The sequence below is a fragment of the Theobroma umbraticum genome, unplaced genomic scaffold (assembly GCF_002168275.2).
Source record: "Theobroma umbraticum cultivar Fairchild unplaced genomic scaffold, ASM216827v3 scaffold_30.0, whole genome shotgun sequence".
Taxonomy (NCBI): Eukaryota; Viridiplantae; Streptophyta; class Magnoliopsida; order Malvales; family Malvaceae; genus Theobroma; species Theobroma umbraticum.
The window spans coordinates 10,592,312-10,613,207 of NW_018397254.1; the positions used below are offsets into that span (position 1 = coordinate 10,592,312).

The following is a 20,896-nucleotide window of genomic DNA, read 5'->3' on the forward strand; positions in this document are numbered from 1 at the left end:
AGTTATATTGGGCATCTAAGTTGCCACACAACCCACCATTTTCTTTCTTTCATTTTTTTTCTTTTTATTTCCCATACAGCTACACCCATTGTCTTTCTCGATGAGCTCCGGGTTCTTTTTCTTTTCTTTTCTTTTTTTTTTCTTTCTTTCCTCCTTGCTCCCATCACCAAATTCTAATGGCACCCCTTTCTCCTCTCCGGAGAGTTCAGTTCGAGGGGCTTCTTATCATTTTAGTCCACTTTACTTTCCTTCGATTATAAGAAAGTAACATTCCTTCCAATATAAGAGGGAATCACATTCCCTTCCTACTGTTGCAATCTGATATCCATTTAAAGTTATATTCTTAACATCTTAGCATATCAAATGGTGTAAAGCCCTTCCTGTTAATTAAAATCCTTGTAAAGTTATTTACTGTATATATACCAAATGCCTTTTTAATCAACTATTAGTTATAAGAGCCTATTTGACTTAAAATGAAAGTAAATAAATTTGATTAAATATAATAAAAAAATTTTAATTTTTTTAAATAGTTCAAGAAGTTTTTTAAAATATTGTAAAATTTTCTACAAGAAAAGGAGCATATTTTGGGCATTTGGGGCATATATATATAAAGCTTAGATAAGATACAATTATTATCATGCTACACGTGGAAATAGTTTCAAGTTCTTATTCAGTTTCATTTTTTTTACTTTACAAATAATTAATAGATTTTCGATTTCCTTTTAGGAAAAGATCATTCTTTTAGATGAGAAAAAAAAAGTGCAATGCTTGAAAATTCTTAAACTATTTTAAAAAAATTTAAATAAGTTTTTATTCTTTTATTTTATTCACTCAAATCATTATATTTTTATTTTAGATTAAATATACTTTTATAACTAATGATTGACTAATTGTTATTAGTCAAAATGTCATTTGTTATTTTACACTTACGTGACGTTGACATAAAAAATTAAAAATATCAAATGATCATGTTATCATACCACATCAGTATGTCATGTCATCATGCAACATCAATACCACATGGAACAAAATAACAAATGACATTTTCACTAATGATAATTAGTTAACTATTAATTATAAGAGCTTGTTTGACTAAAAATAAAAATATAAGAGTTTGATTGAACATAATAAAAGAATAAAAAATTATTAAATTTTTCTAAATAGTTGAGGAGGTCGTAAGCAAGCAAGTTGACCAAGGAGGGTGAATCAATTGCCATCGATTGATGCTAATGGGAGAATCGACCAAACCGTGACAAACCATAATCGGTTGATTATGCGGCTAACTTGAGCAAGGCAAGGGAGGCTTAGGGATAGCATGGGGGTTATGATTGCACTATGGGAAAGGATAAAGGATTAACGTGTGGTGTAGAGAGGAATGGGGGTCAGGGGAATTAATGAGAAAGGTTAAATATGTAATTTCTCCCATATAAATATAATTAAAAAAGAAAAGATTAGTTATTTGGTTACTGTCGAGGGAAAGAGTTCCTTACTAATGATTGAGCTGAAAAATCGTGGTAACTGCTGCCTTTAATCGACATCACAATTAGCATTGAAAAATCGACTTGTTCCCGAATGAAAATTGTTAGCACCGGTCGATTATGCGGTTTTGGCAAATCGGTGCTTAGTCCTAAATTGTTTGGACCTTAATGCAAAGAACATAGTTATTTGGAAAGGTTCAACATAGGGATTATATAAAGTTAAGGACTTTTGCAATGCTGTTAGTATTGGTGACTATAGCAATAGTTCGTTTTGGAAATCGATATGGAGTGGCTTTTTTCCTCCTAAGGTGAAAGTTTTTTGCTAGCTCCTAATGCAAGGTAGATTATTGATTAAAGCTAAACTTATGAGAAAAGGCATTCTATTAGGGAACTCTGTTACTTGTCTTTCGTGTAGAAATAATTAGGAAGCAATTAATCACCTATCCTTTAACTATGTTGAAAGCTAAAAATTTTGGAATACCTGGTGCCTTGAATGGGGAATTATGTGGTCGTCGTCCAATAATGCTTGGGATTTTTTCAATTCTTGGAATGGTCTGATTTTTAATTGTGATAGTTTAAATTTTTGGAAAACGACATTTTATGGCATTATGCGATCCTTGTGGCTTTTTTGTAATGATATGGTGTTTAATGGAAAGATATGAGACAACCCATAACTTTTTGATTTGGTTAAGACTAGAGTTGCTTGGTGGGCTAAATTTAAGTGGGAGGTTTCCTTTATTTCTGTTATAGATATTTTTAAAAATCCAAGTTTAGTTAAAGGGCCAAGTAATTCAAGAAAGGCGAAGAATGATTGTCAATGGTTTCCTTTTAGACCTAGCCAATTAAAATTTAATTAGAAATGTACCCATACGTTGCACACGGATATAATAATACATATTGTAATAATTATATTTATCATATTTTTTATTTTATTAATTTTTTGTAAGTGAGAACAAAAGCAAGTTCATATATTAAAAATTACATCTACAAAATGTTATAATCAATAGTAGAAAGTTTTAAAATATTATAATGTAAGGTAATAATATAATGCACAGATACATAGATATCAACACTAAACATAGAGCAATCTTATGACAATTTATAATTTTACACCATCATTGTTAGCTTAGGTACCAAAAATAATGCTTGTAAGTAAAAATTAAGGTAAGGCTTTTGCGAAGTTTCACAAAAGATGTTATTGTTGTTATTACAAAATATATGTAGTTGAGTAAAGTAGTGTTTTGATATTGAGCTAGCATTCAATGAAGAGCAAAAGCAGTACAAAATGCGAAACAAAAGAGCGGGAGATAAAAGAAACATAAGCAAACAAATTTATAGACAACTAAAAAAATCTCTAAAAGGAAAAAGAAGTCTAAGTAAGCGATAAAAGAGTGAAAATGACCTTGTAGGTAGTCTCTTTGGGGTTTGAAACTTTGGTCCAAGTTTTTTCTTACTTCAAAATACCTCAAATGCTTCTATTTATAGTTAGGGCAAGGTTTGGAGCTGTTAAACATAAGTTTGAATCAAATCCAATCATTGTTGACGCTTGAAGGTTGACTATAATGCTTTTAAGGTCAACTATGTTTATCAAATTTCTCAATTATGGCTTTTATATATAGTTGAGTATAATCTTCCTTTAGTTGATCAACTTCTAAAGAGTGTGTATTTTTCAAATCTGACCTTCTATAGTCAACTATGCTTCCTCTATAGTCGACTATGGCTGTGTAATCTGGACTTTTTTTGACCTTTGACTTGTTAGGAACGACTATACCTTTTTCATAGTCGACTATAATAGTGTAATCTTGACATTTCTTGCCTTTTGACTTGTCAAGGTCAATTGTGCGTCCTCTGTAATCGATTATGGTTGTGAAACTTTCCAGTTTTGTACTATTTAAACATTTAGATAGACTTGAGCTTCTTTAGGATCGACTTTTGACTTGTGTCTCGAGGTTTCCTTAGCTTTTTGATGTTTCTCTCTAGTTATTTCCTCCTTGCCTTGTACCTATATTCAAATAACATCTCAAGGCATGTTTACTTTAGCATTTTTAGCTAAATATGTGTTGTTTGAAAGCTTATAAGGTGTTTTCTAGTGATGCATGGCTTTCTAAACAAATATGTAATCTTAGGAGACCGAAAATGTATTTGTGACAAATTCAAATGCTTGACATTAAGTTTAAGAAAATATATGATTTTTGTTAAATCAAAACATGATGTAACTCAAGGCTGACCCAACTTCTTTTTGGATTGGTGTGCTTGAGTGAATTATTGAAATTGATTTTGCCTATGCGGTTAGTTAGACTAGAAAGTCTACTGTTGTTTCGTGGAGATTCTATAATATTTTGATAAGTATTGAGAAGGTAAAGTCTAAAGTTGGCATCTTAGATATAATGTACTATTCGAGAGTTTGTAATAATTTTGCAGATTGTTTTTGTTTCTTTTTATAATTAGGGGAGAGGGGATTTAAACCTTACTCTGTAAGTTGGGAATCATGCACCAACCAATGAGCCAAATGCTCAAGTGCTTACAGATTGTTTGGTTAAGGAATGGGTTGATAAAGAGTCTGATCTGATCTTGTTTTTCCCATAATTATGATTCCCTTTTATTGATCTGGATTAAGTTGTTTTTGCTCTTTAAGCTCTTTGCCTCTTATGGTACATTGTGCTAGTTTTCTGCTGATTGTCATTCTTTTGATTGGTTTGTTGCAATTGTTGGTTTAGTTGTTGCTTCTATTGATCTCGTAACACTTGTTGTGCATGGGGTTGGATGTCTGGTCTTGATTGTAGTTTTGATGGTTGTATGTGGTTGTTCCTAGTGATTGTGCGTTTCTATCTATAATCGTTAATCTTGATGTGCTTTTTGTTTTGTTTTGTTTTGTATATGTCAATGTTTGGTTTTTGGGTTTGTGTTTGATCTTTGTATAGTTGTTGTAGAGGTTTCTGTGAATTGTGACGTGTTGTGGTTGTTTTATTTTCTTATTTTTTGTATTCGAGGTGGTAATTGCCAATTTTCTCTCAATGGTTGTTTTTATTGGGAATTCTTTTCCTTGTGTTTGGTAATGAATCTCTCTTTTTTTTTAAAAAAAAAATCAATATATAAAAGTAAGGTTAAGAATTTTTTTTAATTAAGAATCTTACTTTTTTGGAGAGTTATAGATTAAGAAGGAAGAAGATTCTAGTACACAGAATCGCAACAATTAACATGATTACATTTGTTTTCACTATTAAATTATACCTAAAAAATTATGTAAATTTTTGTGTTCCAAATTTTAACTATATTGAATTTGAATAAAGTATAAATTAATTATATATAATACTTGGAGTGTGTTTAAGAGAAAAGAACATTTCTATCTTTGTGCTTTCTCAATAAATATAAAATAGTGAAAATTGTGTGACGAATAGAACTGGTTGATTAGTCTCTCTATTTTTTATGTCCTTTGGAACATTGTTTTTGGTATAGTCTACTGGTATTTTTGGAAATGGAGAAATTTATTTATCTTTGAAGGTTGTTAAATCTCCATTGAAGACCAGTTGAGTATAATCAAAAGTATGGCGATGGTAACCTATAATACATGGATAACCCTTTCATTACAAAGTGGAGGTTTGAATTGACAAGAAGTAAGACCAGTGGGGTGGATACCACCACTAGTTGAAAGGATAATAATGAACTCATTTGGGCTGTACAAGAGTGGAATTAGGACTACGTTTGCTAGATGAGTCTTGAGAAGCTCAGATGGTACATGGATAGTGGGATATGCATGCAAACTAGGCACATGTTCTGTATATCGTGCAGAGTTGTGGGGAGTTTTCCAAGGTCTCCAATTGGCTTGGGAGCAGGGCTTTGGCAAAGTTAAACTATAGATTGATAATAAGGCAGTGGTTCAATTTCTTAATACTTCATCGGTACATCCTTGCTCTAACCTAGATGTGATTAGAGCAATTAAAGTCTTGTTAAGTAGATATTGAGAGGTCAACATAAATCGCGTTCATAAAGTAAAGAACAAAGTAATTGATTTTATAATTAATTTAAGATTTGATTTAAGTTTTGATATTAATTTGTATGATTCTCCATTAATAGAGATGTCATTTTTGCTCTTGAATGGTAAGATGGGAATATGTATTCCACATTTGATTAATCAATAAATCTTTATTCCAAAAAAAAAAAAATTCATAACTCGAAGAGAAAACAGAGAGGATCAGATTGTTTTGTATTTTGCAGCACAATACTGATGCTAGTAATTTTAAGAAATGGGCCTCTAGCCCAAAAACTGCGGGCTAAACAAAATATTAGTTTCGCACTGTGTTTGTTTTCCCGTAGAAAACCCACCCAAATCCCAAGTCTTCTCCAACAAGTCAGCTAGTCCGTCAGCGAGGTCCTAATACTCCTGGCTCGTTCCTCTGTCTCACTCTCACTCGTCGATCTCGCTCTCTCTTGATAGGGTTCGTCTTCTTCACAGCTTCGCAACCTGCCTCACTTCAACCGTATTTTTGGCGTTTAAAAACCCAGAAGCAATAAAATGAAAGTAAGAGTTTTTTCATCTTTTTCAGAAAGTTGTATTATTTGTTTACCGTTACTAACATAATTCCACATTCTCCACACGGTCATTTGGTTCAACTAACGATTATTTGTTACTAATCTTGCAGGAATTGCGACGTTCGCTTTAATTTCAAGCTGCAAATAATTTTTAATAATTAGGAAACATTCAACCTAATTTGTACTCTATTTGCATTTTCGCCCCTCCATGTGAAAGAGTCGCGATTATTCAAATCTTGGAACATCTATTTAACTTATTTTTTATATCTCGAACAAATTCAAAAATGTTGGAAAGGAAGCTTTTCAAAACGAAGATGTGCATATTGTATCAGAGAGGACGTTGTTCGCGCCAGAGTTGCTCCTTTGCGCACGGAAATGCTGAGCTCCGCCGTTTCGCCGGTTCTCACGGCGGTAATAGCTTAGCTTTTCGAATTTTTAGCCCTAATTTGCTCGTTTCCCCTCGTTTCCCCTCGTTTCAGTTATAATTATTTGTTAAGTTACTTTGTCCATAGTGGCAATAATTTTATTTGCTTTTGAATGTTAGTTTTTGTGTTCTCGCCATATTTGCCTGTGTGAATTTGTTTTGAACTCTTTTTAAGTGTTTTTTTTTTTTAACTTTATGGAAACTTGTTAGAGAGCGAGTGGAGCAGAATAGCAAGCTAGATGTGAATTTTTTATTAATTATCAAAAGTTTACTGAATCTTGTTTAACTAAACACAAATTCCGGATGTTGGAAAACTTCGTAAGCAACTTTTGTAATATTTTTCTTCTGACTTAAATAAAGCAATTGCAGCATTGTGTGGAGCAATTGGGGCTATTAGTTCTTTTAGTATGTATCTGAAAATGGAACAAGGAAATAAAAGAGTTTGATGTCTATGAAAGGAGGTTGATGATGAAGTCTACTGTGTATTACTGCACACAAATTTGCTGTTGAGTCTTCCTGCTGGTGCATTGAAACTGTTCTAGACTTCTGGTTGTTTTACTTTTCTCCTCACCCTTAGTTGATATAAACTTTGAAGCTATCATACTGGAGAAGCGAAATTTGATTTTGTGTTCCAATTGGCTTGTTGCTTCGTATTGCTGTTTCTTCTGACTTTTGTGTTTTTTGTTACTTTTTTTAAGTGATTTCATTTTAATGTCTGTTGCTTCCCTCATCTTAAATTCTAATGGGCTTGGTGTCCTATTCTTTGTAACGAATAATTGATTCTGCATCAGTCAGATCAACTTGGTGTACTCATGTGAGTGGAATCCCGAGTTGTTCACACAGTTTTTAAACTTATATTAGGCATCTTCTGGAGACTTATTTTCGATTATGCAGCAACCTGGCTGTTTCAGCTTAAATAAAGCATCCACTGACAGGGTTAGTATTGTCTTTCTTCAGAAAGGATTGTGCTGATTGGTAAATCTTAGAGCGGGTTTTGGTATTCTTCCTGCTCAGCTATATATTGGTTTGTCATTAAGCATCCATGAAACAAAGCAGCATTCATGAAGGTTCCATGATAGGTTTTCCCAGAACATGTGTTCTTACAAATATTGAGATGCGAAGCCGATTTGATGTGCTACTGTCAACTTTCATTTGTCAAAAGTTCTGCAGTTTGTATATTGCTGGAGCGTGTCGTGTTTTCATAATTCTTTGCTTCTCCTTCAATGACAATGTGAAGGGATTTCTTGAATGGAGAAAGAATGCAATTTTGTTTGGACACTCTCAGAATAGACCTATTTCTATTGCATATCAGATATTATTATTATGTCATTTATACGGCTTTGGAGAGAAATCTGTCCTAGCATTCTATTTAGAATGCATATATTTCTTAATGCTCAACAATCAGATGATATGGGACTATGCCGACTATCTTTTTTCCAGTCCTATTATTCGACAGTTATCTCAATGATATAGGCTCCTATACAGGTTTTCCTTTTCTATTCACATGTGAGGACACTGTTCTTTGTCTCCCCCTTGAAATTGGCAAGAAGGCAGTATTATTGTTCTTTATAATGTTTCTCATATTGTTCCATGTGATGGTAAGCTTAACGCTGGTTTTGTGCTTGGCCCTGTGCTTGTTTTAACGGAAACACTTTAATAATGCTAAATGGTTTGTGTTACCAATACTAGTTTTCTTTGTCACTTCCAGGTAAAAGAAACTATCGAGATGGCGACTTGAGGGATAAGCTTGACAGAAAGCTATCTCCAGAGCAAAGTTATTCTCCACGAAGAGATATGAGAGACCGACGGATATTACGAGGTCAGAAATTTTATCCTCACATGCCCATTATTCTCTATTGCTATGTCCTGCTTTACCCTTGTCTTCTCCACTTTTCTTAATTCTTGGCTTACAAGTGATGAAATTGAAGTCAATGTAATAAATCTTACCTTATTTGTTTGATTAGTTCTGAAAAATTATTTAAAAGTAGCTATATGCCATTATTGTTGGTTTTGCTGATTCTCTCTGTATTTCATTAATATTTCCAATTTTTGCCTCTTTTCTTCTGTTTCCCTTCTGGTTGACCTTTTTATGCTCTGATGGAATTTAAAATTGCAGGACGTAGCACAATGAGGTCCATTGAAAATAGGAGGTAATTTAACATATACCTCTATGGTATCTGATTTGGTATTATATAAACCAATTTAGGAGTTGCTTTTTTGAAAGTTGTCTTTTATTTATATATATAGTTTTTGATTTATTGATTTATTTTTACTCACCTTGCTTCATTTATCGTGGCAATTTAATTGGAAGCTGATCTAAAAGCCAGCATCAATAGGTTTTTAGTCTGGTACTGATATCATTTTGGATCATGATTTGGGGTCATTGCTAACAGCAAACCAGTAAAGCTGTGGATGGGGAACCTTGTTTCAGGCTTTGCAGCCTATACCTGATACTTCTTTTTTTATTTTTGGCCGGTATTCCTGGTGCTTATAGTGTAAAATCATAGCTCGGTTGTTGGTTTAGTATATCTATAGCTCTTATAGGTAGCCCTGTTATTAATTAATCTAAACTCCTGCCTTTTATTTTTATAATTTCAGGGGCTCTTATATTGAGTTTCCTTGTCCTGGTAGTGTTTGCATTAAAAGGATCATGTTACATAACTTAATGTCTGCCATATAAACTGAGTGATTATAGCTGGTTGAACTTGTTTCTAATTGTTCTAGAATATTCTTAAAGCAGAAAAATGTGAGTTGAGTAGTTAAACTACATCTGCCAGTTAGATGGAGCCCACTGAGATGCAAGGTCTTTTTTATTCAAATAAGCATGCAAGTCATCCCATATATAGTGTTTGTCTCCTTATTTGAAGGAAGGGAAGTAGGGTGAGTTTTAGTAATGAAAGAATTTTAAATTCGGATCTCTGTACCTAGTTCTACTAGACTTTTGGCACTTGTTTTCTATGTATAATGGCTAATCTGTTTCTAGTTCTATACATGTCTCATATGCCTTTATATGGTTGTTGTCTTCTTGTTTGCACTTAATTCAGTTGAAGATGCTGTGGTCTCCTTTTGCAGTGACAGAAGCCGAAAGAAGAAACAACACTTGGATGGACAAAGTGATTTTTCTGAAAATTTGAAAATTTCGAACAAGATTGAAGATCTGGTTATAGAAGGGAGAAACATATCCTCTACTCCCAAAAATATTCTTGAGGATCAGGTTAAATGATTTTGGTCTAAACTTAATTTTGGTTTATTGTTTTCCCACTATCCAATCTTTTGACACCCCCCCTCTCTCCTTTCTTTACATTTTTTTAACCATGTGCAGTTGAAAGAAGTTCGCTTGGATATTAAAACACTTATTCGTCACAAGCACAAATTAGAGGTCAGTTAATTTTTACCTACTTAACAAGAGAAAAAAAAAGTGAATCTTTACCTAGCTGCTTTGCTTATTGGTTGCGGTCATGATGGGTATTTGCTAGTAAGCATGTGGACACATATGCTCAATTGCATCCATCCATGTGAATGGGCATACACCTTCATATGTGACAATGAAGCTTCGTCTCATTAATTTTAACCTTTTATGTTCTCTAACTTGGCAACATAGATTTTATTTGTTTGTGCTGTGAAGGACATGATTCATCTGTGGAAAATTGTTTGGCTCGTACTTCGAATCTGGAAACTGCAGGATTGAAATAATCAAGTTTTATTTTGCTTGTTTGTTTCATTCTGCCCCCTGCCTTGTTTTAGTCAAATGGTTGTCCTCAACACCCCCCATTTCCTTGGCCTCCTGAAAAGTAATAGATTGGACTTTTTATAGCATGTCAATATCGTTAAAGCCTGATATATCAACATAATTACATAGATTTCTCTGCAGGCATTGATTTGTTTTATTGAGAAATAGATCTTCGATGTATTTTGTAAAAGAAGAGGGCATACATGACCAAGAAAAGGCCACTAGAATAGTAATTCAATCTTGTTGATTATTAATTATTTCAGTAGCCAGCTCCAGATAGTCAGGTTGAACAGCTAAGCTATTTAATGATGTTCATAAGATGATCTGTCCTGTTTTTTCTTCTAATTGATACAATAATGCCTTTCTTCGCCCCTCTAAAATCAATAATTTTTTTTCATCTTTGGCATGTTTGAAAGATGGATTTTAGCTGTGTGATCTGATGCTTGATTTACCATAGATCTTTGTGGAAGAGAAAATTCAAGAAGCGGGTACTCTTACTTCGCAAATTGAGGAGCTTCGTTCTCAATTAGAAAAGGAGAAAGAGGAGTGTAAAAGGTAATCAAAAGTCAAGACTGTAATGATAGAGACATGCTATGCTTAACTGTTCCTTGTGGATGGATGATCCCTCTCTTACCCGTTTTCTATGAACTTTTAAATATTCAGGGTTACTTCAAGAATTAAGAAGTTTGTCAAAGCACACAATCGTTGCTCGCACATAGGAGAAGAACTGAAGAGGTAAGCTTTTATTTTATAATATCGTCTTAGTCTGATATGTTAGCTTAGTAGCAATTGACACATCATATCATTTTTCTGATTCTGAAATTTGAAGTAGTGCTTGTTGAGGTTTGGTAGATTATATCGTTTAGTTGTTTTTTATGTAATTTTGTAGATCTCAAGCTCGATTGGAGAAGTTGGGAGAACAGCTTGGCTTAAATATTTCTGGAACCAGTGGTAATGAAGAGAATTCCAACATCAACATTGTAAGTGATGGTGAGACTACTGGCTATCATATGTCTCATCCACAGAATGAGATGAGGAGTAATTTTTCTCCAAGCAAAAAGAGGCTCTGTGCCAACCAGGAAATCACTGAAGAGCCCATTCCTGATGGTACTTTGTTTGATATATCTGCATGTATTATTGTGTGGAATTTAGAATCTACAAAAATTCAATTTCTTCTTAATCCTTGCAATGTGTATTACTTAATTATTTCCGTGTATATCGCAGTTGTAACTTTTGATCATAGCCTGTAGGCCTCATATGTTAATTGAGATATAAATAGGATTTTTATCTGAAAATTAATGTGAGCTGACCTTGTAAATATCCTTCATGGAAGTTATGGAAGGCACGTGCATGTAGAACTCTAACTGACTTATATGATGACATGGCCTGTAAATCATAGGAAAAAGTCCACTATTACTACTGTTTTGCTCTTAAGCTGAAGTTGTTTTGAGCAATGCATTTGAAGTGCTAGCTTGTTCAAAGTGATGGAATATCACTTATGCCTGATAAGCTCAATGTTCTTTCAATATTACGTTAGTAGTCAAATGTTCAATCTAATACAGTTGTGTAAAATCATTTTTTCACACTCATTTATTGCATGAGTATCCTTTTCTCTTGATTGGTTATTGGTATGAAGAAAAGCATCAGTTAACCTCTCAATAGTTGAAGCTATATATCATTCTGTGGTATTGGGTTACAGAATTTGTTGCAACAAATTTACCAGCCATGTACCTATTGCCTCTTTTCCAACATCTGTTCAAGTTTATAGGAGATTTTATCTCATTTGGACTTATTGGAAAGGAGCCCTAAAATTGCCTTGCTTCATTTTTCTCTGTGATGCTGGTTTCCTAATATGTTGAATCCAAACTCTTGGTACGTTTTAGAAACTAAAGTAGACCTTGATGGTTTTGCTAAATCTTTTACTATAGAGTGATTACATGCTTTTTCCAAAACCTTTCAAAATCAATTTATTTTCCCATTGTTTTTATGTAGCATATTATGTTTGCATTGTGTCTTTTATGCTGACCCATTTATTGTATTATTGCTGTTCTAATCTAAGGTAAAGGGCATGGGGGAGAAACTACCCGATTGGGAAAGCGGTCTCGATGGAGTGAACACCCTACTCAATCAAATATAGACAAGGAAAATGGGTCACTGAACAATGGAAACAGCAGTCTTGTGCCCTTGGCTAGTAACGAGAAACTGAGGAGAGGAAAGAAAGTCTCAGTTAGCGCATCTATTGAAGATAAGGTGCTCTTCTCCTATTCAGCTATTTATCTATGTACGCGGCAGGGAATAATCACAATGTTTCTTTTCCTTTTTTATCTTCTTACAAGGTGTCTGCTTAAATGCAGTCTTAGCTGCACGGTTAAAACCTGTCTGACAGATGCCTGAATTATGAATTTAATATTGCCTTTGTTAGGGGAAGTATATGGTAAACAATAAAGGATAAGAGTGCAAAAAACTGCTAAAAGAGAGGAAGACACATTCAAATTTAGCTATTAACTTGTTGGTTGCATTTAATTCGTAACAATAAATTTTTGGCTGGAATAATTTTACTGTTCTCTTACAAGATAAATCAGTGTGAATATCTCTCATTCTTAGAACTCCACGTTTTCCCTCTTGAGAAGGATTAGCATTTTGCCTAGAATCTTTGGGAACTTCATCTATTTCTGAAACCAATTATTTTGCTCTAATCTGTCTGTCAGACCAAGTAGAAAATTGCATAATGAAGGAACTGCACCCTATTTTTACATTACAACATGTGTATGCAAATGCTCCTGCTTATGCATGTGGATGAATGCAGGGAGGGGGGCACTGATAGGAACCTATTTAAGTAAAGAGTTTTGACCCTTTGCAATGTAATTTTGCAGTTGAAGAGTGCACATGCTGGTCTTTCATTGCCTTTAACAGGCATGGCTGCTAATGCAGCTGATGATGATGAAGCATTGGAAATTGACGAGGAGGAGAACGTCGAGGTCTCAGGTTTGCCATTTTTACTTCCCCTGCCTCCACCAATCCTCCAAAATAGTTTTTCAGAGGTGAGTTAAATTTTATTGCGCATAGCCTATGTTGCCAATGGATTATACACCACTTGCTTAATATTTTACTCTTGTTATCATAATCTTCCTCATTTTTTTTTTTGGGTAATTGACAATTTTAACCCCCATTTTCTGCAAAGTTCCATGTTAACTGGAGTACAGGAATTCTGCTTTAAGCCTTAATCTGATAGTGTCACTCTTGATATTTGTTCTCATTAAGAACCTCGAGTTATTGTTATTGTTGTTTTTTATTTTTTATTCTTGGATGCCTGTGACATGCAGTATGAGGATAAAGATCAGAATGTAGATGTTGACGAGGGACTGGAGGAAGCAATGGTGCATGTGGATATCCTTTGATATATGAAGTGGTTGCTGTAGATTTATACTATATTGCTGGCTGGTATCTTTCCTATTAGGTTCACTTCAGACTCGGTGGAACCAGATATTTTCGAGTTCCGATGTCAATGTGTATATATATGTCTCTGAATTATGTTAAAGCTGCGATTTGCTTTTGCTTTTGCTTTTTCTTTTGTTCTTTTATCCAATTTCATGGGAAGGCATGAGCTTGATAGAATTTAAAATCAAATAACTTGAGCTGTTAAGGAATTGGGTGGAGTCGGCATGATTCCTAGTATTAATTTTAGGGCAAACAAAGAACTTGTACGTTATTTATAAAACAAGTAACACTTAAGACTATGTCAGAGGAAATTGAAGCCCTTATAACACCACAAAACCAAAGCGGTCGACAAAGAATACTGTGGCGATTAAGAAAAATGGTGCTGTTATGCCATATAAATATGTAGAAATCGTACGCGAAGAATCACATTTCCATCCAAAGGCATCAATTCGAAAATCCCAAAGCATCAGTTCCTACGTAGTAAACAAACCGAACAAGCTAGAGACAAAATGGCTGGGAGAACACGAACTAACGTATCTGCTACTGTTTATGAGGATTTCCAACCCATATGGGAACAGAAGGAAGAGCAAGGAGCAAATATTCTACTTGTTCATCTTCCAGGTTTGTTCTCTGAAACATGTTATTTTGTATTGAGTAATTTTTACAGGGAAACAAGCTTTCCGGTGTGATTTATTTGTCTTTGTTTTCCATTTTACAGGTTTTGAGAAGGAGCAAATTGTCGTCACCTATGTTGACTCCTCCCGTACGATCAAATTGCAGGGAGAACGATCACTCGAGAAGAACAAACGAAGTCGTGTCAACCAATCTTTGCCTGTTCCACAAAACTGTGTCGTAGGTAAAATTCAAGGTAGTTTTCGGAATGGCGTTCTTACCATCACAATGCCAAAGCAGACAATTACTCAACCCAGTTCAGTAGACGATGCAAAACCCACCAACGAAACTACACCTCCAAAGGCCACCAGGGACCAAAAGGCCATGAAGCACCCAAAAGAAACTACTGCTCCCAAACCTGCTTCACCTTCAACATCTGGTTTTGAAAAACCAAGAGACGAAAAATTACCGCCTCCCCAAACCCCTCAAAAAGCCATAACCGAGCCTAAAACACCTAAGGGCACTAAAATTACTCCTTCAAGAGCTGCTCCGAGTCCATCCACTCTGGGTGAAAGACAGGCTAATGGGAAGAAGGTTGATGCTTTGCAGCCTTCAAAGCAACAAGAAGAAACACAAAAGAAAGTTGCTCCGACTGCAACTACCACAAAGCAGCCCGAAGAAAAGAGTGCTGCAGGCTCTACAGCTGAAATCGTTGAGAAAACGGGGGAAAGTAAAGTTGGGTTAGGGACCGTGGCCAAAGAAAAGAAAGATTCTGCCATGTCCGGAAGCCATATTCCGAAGCTTCCGGAGAAAAAGAAGAAAGATAACAAAGGCGCTGGTGTGGTGGAAGGGAAGGCCAAGGAGGGTGGTAGCTTCATGGCAAAAGCCAAGGAAATGAAAGGTATGGACACACTAATGAAGAGCGTAAAGAGGCTTGCCACGGAGGATTACGAAGACAGGCAGATGCTGATTAATATAGGGGTCTCTGTTTTGGTGATTGTAGCACTTGGGGCTTACATCACCTACGCCTATCGCTCATCTGGAAAATCCAAGGGCTAGTGCTACGTAGATAAAGGGTCTCTGATCAATGCATCCATGTACTTTGAAGGAATCTGTGTTACATTTTTATATACCATTATTCCTTAAAGATCTTAATTTGATTTTTTTTCTCTTCAATTTCAATAAAGTTTTCATAGGGATACGGATGCTTATCTGGGTGAAAGTTGAATGTATTATCCTTCCAAGCTAGCTAGGCATGGGATAGGCACTGGTCTGCCCTTGCTTGGAAAGAACTTCGAAAATGTAAAGTTTTTCCATAATAATTGTTCTTCGTCTGTGTCCATTAAGTGAACAAGCATAATTGATACAAAGAGAACGCTAGAGAAGGGATCATTCTTTTAAACCTGATCTCTATTTTGTTTTTCTTGTCTGCTTGCGCTCTTCTACTGACTGTATCTGCAATCACTGTTGACATACACATTCTCAAAGAATAAATTACTTCCTCCACACAATTCCAAAAAACTATTCTAAACCATTCAGCATCAACCACTAAGGCCGCTATGCTATGTAAGGAGAAAGTTCACAGTTCCTCGGCTTCATGCACTCAAGAATCAATGGACAAAAGAGGAAAAATCAAGACACAGCCTAGCCTAGTACCTTCGGTACTTTCATGTTTGTGGTTGCTTGTTGAAAATGTAATATTGGAACCATTCTAATAATTTTTTGAGATTGAACCCAATGTTAGTGGTTTCAGTCGTGATACTGATTTTTTTTTGTTTATATCGTGATCTTGATGTTCAGTAGTGATAGAATGTCTAGTTTTAATACTAATAGACCAAAAATGAATTAAGGTGAATGCGCTTTTCTACTTGCTATATCTACAATCACTGTTTGACATACATTCTCAAAGAATTACTTCCTCCAAAAATCCAACCTAAACCTTTCCAACCATTAGGGCCGCCATGTAAGGAAGAAGTTTTTAAGTGTCTTGGCTTCACTACACGCAGAAGAATCAATGGACAGAACAAGAAAAATCAAGATACAGCCGGCCTACTACCTTTGGTACTTTCCTGTTACATTAAAATTAATTAAAAGAAACAGTGGAAAACTGGTTTTAAAATACAGCTTTAGTTGATCTCTGAGCATCTCCCATTCTAATGACATCAATCTAAAGAGGACCAGCTCCCACAATGGCTTCTTGTACTGAATATTTCTCATAGCCATGCTTATAGCCTTCGTTATGTAATGCTATAAAACAGCCACTTCATTGGCATTTTGTCAATGTGATGACTAGGGTTCTTCCTCCAAACACCTGGTGCACCTGCACCTAAAACCATAATCTGCAAGTACTGCTTGTCTCTCTTCAAATGGAAGGTCCTCGTCTATGTATGAAATGGTCACCTGAAAATGCCATTCATGCCATTTTTGTTCTCATTAAAATTTTACAGCTAACTCTTAATATTTTTTTTTTTTGAAATTAAGGTAACTCTTAATTAACAAACTGAGAAAGGAATATACCTCTTCTCCCTTGCAAATAGGCCTGAGTGCAATAATTGTTGCTTGGCCGTCTCTATCCTGAAATTGGAAATATAAACAAAGATAAAGGGTCCAATGAATGAAGCAATTTCGTACAAAAAAGAAACACAAACCTACATGTGTCTGTGTAAAGAATGAATAAACTAAATCTACATGTTCACTAACAACCAGAACAACCACTGTAGATTTTTCTATATATTATTATAAGATGAACGTACCTCCTCTCTTTTGAATGCTTTTGCATTAGGACAACAAGAATGGTTCATGCAACTCTGCAAAGGAAAGAATGCAGTACCTAAAGAAAATTTCAGAAGTAAACAATTAACCACTACATAATTATATACAGATGGTGTAAAAAAATAATATGTAAGATGCAGAAATTTCTACCGATAGGCAGGTATAAACATTCTCTGATAAAGAATTACTTGCATGCATCAACGAACAATAGAATTGAGCTAAAAGGGACACCAACAACATAACAGGAAGCATAAGAAATCAGCAGCATTATTCAGTATCTTATGAGGGACACCCACTTCAGCTGTACTAGTATGCTAGCGTATTCTGCTAGTATTTAAATAGTAAAACGAAAAAACAAATTCTGCCCATATAAATTATACCTTGGCAACAAACGGAATAGTCATCACCAAGAGCATCTAGATATGGTTGTGTAATTCTCTCAGCTTCTTTCTGCCATGAATGAGACAGGAAATGGCACCAGAAATTTATATTGCACAGAAAATTATTACTTTGAAATACAAGGGCAAGTGTTCTAACCTTCTCAGGATATGTAAGATCATCAATGTACAAAAAATAATCCTCCACTGGAGATGCTACAACCAGATCACTGTTACAGATGGAACTCCAAATCATTACTTAAAAGCCTCAAGCAAATAAGAAATATAATTAACATGCAACATAATCCATGTTATGAAGCATAAATGCAAGTTTACTTCCAAGGCTACACCACACGACCACTGCTATACTATTACTATGCACAAACTCTGCAACAAAAAAAAGTGAAACAGGTGATATGGAACTTACAGATTATTGAGCTCGAACATGCCAATAATATGCCCATAGATATCAAGGGAGAATACTTGGTAGGGTTAAGGACTTGATTTTATAAACTTTATGTAAGAGCAACATTACTTAGGAAATAACTATAGCGATTGCATTGATGCACATAGACAGGATACATGGCTCACATTCCTTGTCAAAAATAGCTTCCTTGAGGAATTGAAGTGACTGAAAATGTTCAAAATAACCTGTCAAGATATGACTTTAAAGAGCACAAATAATTAGAAAGACTACTAAATCTGCCTTTTCTTCTCACATTTCATGCACAACTATAAAAGGAAATCTTACCACGAATGCAAGCTCCCTTATCTGCATCCTAAATGCGGCTTCATCAGATCCATCAATGTCACCTGGCAATGCAATACAGTCCCACCACCTATGGGGCAGAAAAAGTCAGTGATCCTCTTTACGTACAAAGTATTAAAATGCATTGCAATCCATACACCAATCCTTGTTTCTGTAGAAAAAAATACAACGAATCGAGATATTGAAATAATGGGCAACAGGCCAAACATCAGAATGTGTTGTGTGACGCTGACATGACATGTATAAAGCTCTAGAGTTAACATATATTCATTGGAGAGAAATGAATCACGCTCCAAATACAAAAACCTCCCTGTGGAGATGCTTAGTCCCGATGTTATAAATCCAAGTTACCAAATTGGTAGGAAGTTGTTCCTAGGCATTATATAGGTACATGATGCCAAAGATAGTTACCTTCTCTTATGTCCAATTGATATTGGCTTCCATGTCTCCAAAAGTAACGATAGATCAGAAGTTCCTAAGATACTTGGTGCAGTATTCTCCTGTTTTCTTAGATGAGAGGCTTTCACCTTCCGATACCTTAAAATGGTGAAAGAAATTGCCTGAAAATGGAAGCCAAGGAAATTTTTCCAAAGATGCTCAAGATAAAGTGAACATGTTAACCACCCTACTTGGTACTCCAATGACAGAAATGTATGATGTATGAATGATGCATACCAAAACCTAAAGATAAAATGGAAAAGTTAACAGCAGTAGTACCTTGGCAGCAAGGAGGAAAATGTCATTTGTTTCTGAGAAAGTTAAAAAGAAGAAAACAAGTTATAGACAGGATCATGGGGAATCAAGGTAACAAATAACATAAAGAAATGGAAAGTTCATAAGGAACAAAACATAATTATCTTAGCATTAATAACATAGAGTGTCAAAGATTTACCATTGGCATGCTGTATGAATTTTAAAAGTGCCTCTCTGGAGAGGGATTCCGATTTCTCCCCAGTGCAAAGTAAAGAATGAAACGACTCCCAATCAGCCTCCGCACACGATTTGCTACATCATTTAAAAAAAAAAAATTATCTATTAAAAATTAAAAATGTTACTGATAAAAAAAAAGAAAAAAGAAAAAAGGCAACTTTCCCTTACCTACAATAAAAAGCTTCTTCGCATCCTCCGGGGCATGAAACAACAGAAGGCAAGGGAAACCTGCTCGAGTAAGGCAATGACAATTCACCATTCATTAACGATTGCAGGGCCATTTTAGGCAAAGGATTAGTACTAGTGGAACTGCTGGAAGCTCCATTTTCTGGATTATGGTGATTTTTAACGTAATGATTGTCTTGGTCTTCATCAGATGAATCGTTTTCACATCCATAATGTGGAGAAACTCCTAGAGTTTTCAAATACAGTTTCCGACCGATTTGTTGCTCTATTGACCCGATGAATTTGAAACAATAACCGCAAACTAAACAGTCAATCTGCAAATTGGAAAAGAGAAAGAATGGTACGCCATCAAACAGGAATTTCTTCAAAAAGAAATGTAAGTAATATATTAAAATGACCTTGTTTGAAGGATGCTGAGCCCCGACAAGCATTTGATCCTTTAAGATAAGTTGTTCCTCTTCAAAGTCCGTTTCAGCAAATACACCTACGGAACAAATTACTCCATTATGACTTCATACGTTCACAAAATGTACTAATTAATGGAAAAATGATATAATAAAAATTTGTACCTTTTCCAAATACGCCGTCTTGTTTCACTTTGATGCCATGGCATTGCCGTTTTGAAATAAGCTGCTCGAAATACTCCTGCGTTTCATAAGGCACACAAACGAAAATGGTTTTTTTTTCAAAAGGGCTGAGTAAGTCAGAAGAGAAGAAGGAAAAAGGAAAAAGGGAAGAGAAAGTGCCTGCCTGAACATGGAGAGGAGAGGGAGGCTGGAGAAGAGCGGAGATTTGATGAGAGCAGCGTTGATCGATTGGGCAAATGGATTCCATTGCTCTGCAACTGCCGACTGCTACCTCAACTTGTAACAACTAAAAGAAGCAGAGGATTCAACCCAGGGTCGGTTTTATATTTTTGACGGCGCCACGGAGTCAAGTGCGTGACTACTGTGGTCTTATTACTTTTTTTTTTTTCCAATTTTCAAGCTCTTTTTTTAAATAAATAAATTCGATTTATTTTTTTTAATTAAGGTAATGAGAATTTTAAATCTTTTTAAGCAAAAATCATACATCAATTAATGAATTAAATTTTCAGATTTAAATCAAATCTATTCTAAACTTGAATAAATTAATACTGGTCCACATTTATCTGACCCAGGGTTTGATTACTTTAAAATATGCATGACTTTTATTGTGATATCTGACATATTTTTTTTCTTTTGATTTGATTAACTATAACTAAACAATCTATCTATTGAAGATTTGATCGAAAAGAATGCATCGTACCTAGAGTGGCCAGAATGCTCTCCTAATTGTCGTAGTTGCGAATTTCTTAAATTTTATAGTTATTAGCATTTGGCAATATGCTAAGTCTGTCGTACTGAATTTTGCAGTTTCAGTATTTCCCAATAATGGGAGTTATGCCAAGAAAAAGCATGGCCTTCAAATATCGCGTTCGCCAATTTTAGAATCTTATTGCGTGTCACCAACTCATCCAAATCAATCGATTAAACAAATAATCAGAATCATTTTGGAACTATTCCAAGACCAAGAACAATTCACAAAAGAAACAGTTAGGTTGAATTCTTTTATCTCATCGCTTCAGATCAAAGGCCATATATCAACGGGTGCTAAGTAATTCTCACAAAG

At 34.9% G+C, this 20,896-nt stretch overlaps 3 protein-coding genes across 6 annotated transcripts; 2 read left to right on the forward strand and 1 right to left on the reverse strand.

Annotated features, from left to right (window-relative positions):
- The first annotated feature begins 5,810 nt into the window (after nucleotides 1-5,810).
- On the forward strand, nucleotides 5,811-13,729 carry LOC110410958 (Zinc finger C-x8-C-x5-C-x3-H type family protein). Of its 3 annotated transcripts, none has more exons than XM_021420920.2 (12): nucleotides 5,811-5,997; nucleotides 6,119-6,419; nucleotides 8,141-8,251; nucleotides 8,549-8,582; nucleotides 9,505-9,646; nucleotides 9,755-9,811; nucleotides 10,620-10,717; nucleotides 10,826-10,897; nucleotides 11,052-11,269; nucleotides 12,222-12,412; nucleotides 13,036-13,203; nucleotides 13,486-13,729. In XM_021420920.2, exons 2-12 carry the CDS (start codon nucleotides 6,293-6,295, stop codon nucleotides 13,558-13,560), a joined length of 1,293 nt encoding a protein of 430 aa, XP_021276595.1. In that variant the 5' UTR covers nucleotides 5,811-5,997; nucleotides 6,119-6,292; the 3' UTR covers nucleotides 13,561-13,729. The 3 variants fall into 3 exon arrangements, with proteins under 3 accessions (XP_021276595.1, XP_021276604.1, XP_021276612.1); XM_021420929.2 differs by lacking the exon at nucleotides 5,811-5,997 and adding an exon at nucleotides 7,390-8,030 and having other exon boundaries at nucleotides 6,281-6,419; XM_021420937.2 differs by lacking the exon at nucleotides 5,811-5,997 and adding an exon at nucleotides 7,918-8,030 and having other exon boundaries at nucleotides 6,301-6,419.
- A 188-nt stretch (nucleotides 13,730-13,917) lies between these two features.
- On the forward strand, nucleotides 13,918-15,372 carry LOC110410976 (uncharacterized). Its single transcript, XM_021420949.2, has 2 exons — nucleotides 13,918-14,221; nucleotides 14,319-15,372. The coding sequence occupies exons 1-2, from the start codon at nucleotides 14,110-14,112 to the stop codon at nucleotides 15,269-15,271; spliced, it is 1,065 nt and encodes a 354-aa protein (XP_021276624.1). The 5' UTR covers nucleotides 13,918-14,109; the 3' UTR covers nucleotides 15,272-15,372.
- Nucleotides 15,373-16,137: 765 nt separating this feature from the next.
- Nucleotides 16,138-20,153, reverse strand: ATXR2 (histone-lysine N-methyltransferase ATXR2). 2 transcript variants are annotated; one of them, XM_021428149.2, is made up of 15 exons: nucleotides 19,997-20,152; nucleotides 19,816-19,891; nucleotides 19,645-19,730; nucleotides 19,229-19,560; nucleotides 19,023-19,135; nucleotides 18,848-18,879; nucleotides 18,542-18,690; nucleotides 18,113-18,200; nucleotides 17,944-17,992; nucleotides 17,789-17,843; nucleotides 17,522-17,591; nucleotides 17,365-17,434; nucleotides 16,966-17,042; nucleotides 16,730-16,786; nucleotides 16,138-16,612 (listed from the first exon to the last, which is right to left on the reverse strand). In XM_021428149.2, the coding sequence occupies exons 1-15, from the start codon at nucleotides 20,078-20,080 to the stop codon at nucleotides 16,502-16,504; spliced, it is 1,449 nt and encodes a 482-aa protein (XP_021283824.1). In that variant the 5' UTR covers nucleotides 20,081-20,152; the 3' UTR covers nucleotides 16,138-16,501. The 2 variants fall into 2 exon arrangements, with proteins under 2 accessions (XP_021283824.1, XP_089639762.1); XM_089783636.1 differs by having other exon boundaries at nucleotides 19,229-19,730; nucleotides 19,997-20,153.
- Between the last annotated feature and the right edge of the window lie 743 nt (nucleotides 20,154-20,896).

Excerpts from the sequence above, each read along its gene's own strand:
- ATXR2 (XM_089783636.1), bottom strand. The coding sequence starts at position 20,080 with ATGGAATCCATTTGCCCAATCGATCAACGCTGCTCTCATCAAATCTCC. Across the intron at positions 17,592-17,788 it reads ATGTTCGAGCTCAATAATCT|TGATCTGGTTGTAGCATCTC; the intron begins GTAAGTTCCATA and ends CATCTGTAACAG. Across the intron at positions 16,787-16,965 it reads AAGCATTCAAAAGAGAGGAG|GATAGAGACGGCCAAGCAAC; the intron begins GTACGTTCATCT and ends TTCCAATTTCAG.
- LOC110410976 (XM_021420949.2), top strand. The coding sequence starts at position 14,110 with ATGGCTGGGAGAACACGAACTAACGTATCTGCTACTGTTTATGAGGAT. Across the intron at positions 14,222-14,318 it reads TCTACTTGTTCATCTTCCAG|GTTTTGAGAAGGAGCAAATT; the intron begins GTTTGTTCTCTG and ends TCCATTTTACAG.
- LOC110410958 (XM_021420920.2), top strand. The coding sequence starts at position 6,293 with ATGTTGGAAAGGAAGCTTTTCAAAACGAAGATGTGCATATTGTATCAG. Across the intron at positions 9,647-9,754 it reads AAAATATTCTTGAGGATCAG|TTGAAAGAAGTTCGCTTGGA; the intron begins GTTAAATGATTT and ends AACCATGTGCAG. Across the intron at positions 13,204-13,485 it reads TCCAAAATAGTTTTTCAGAG|TATGAGGATAAAGATCAGAA; the intron begins GTGAGTTAAATT and ends TGTGACATGCAG.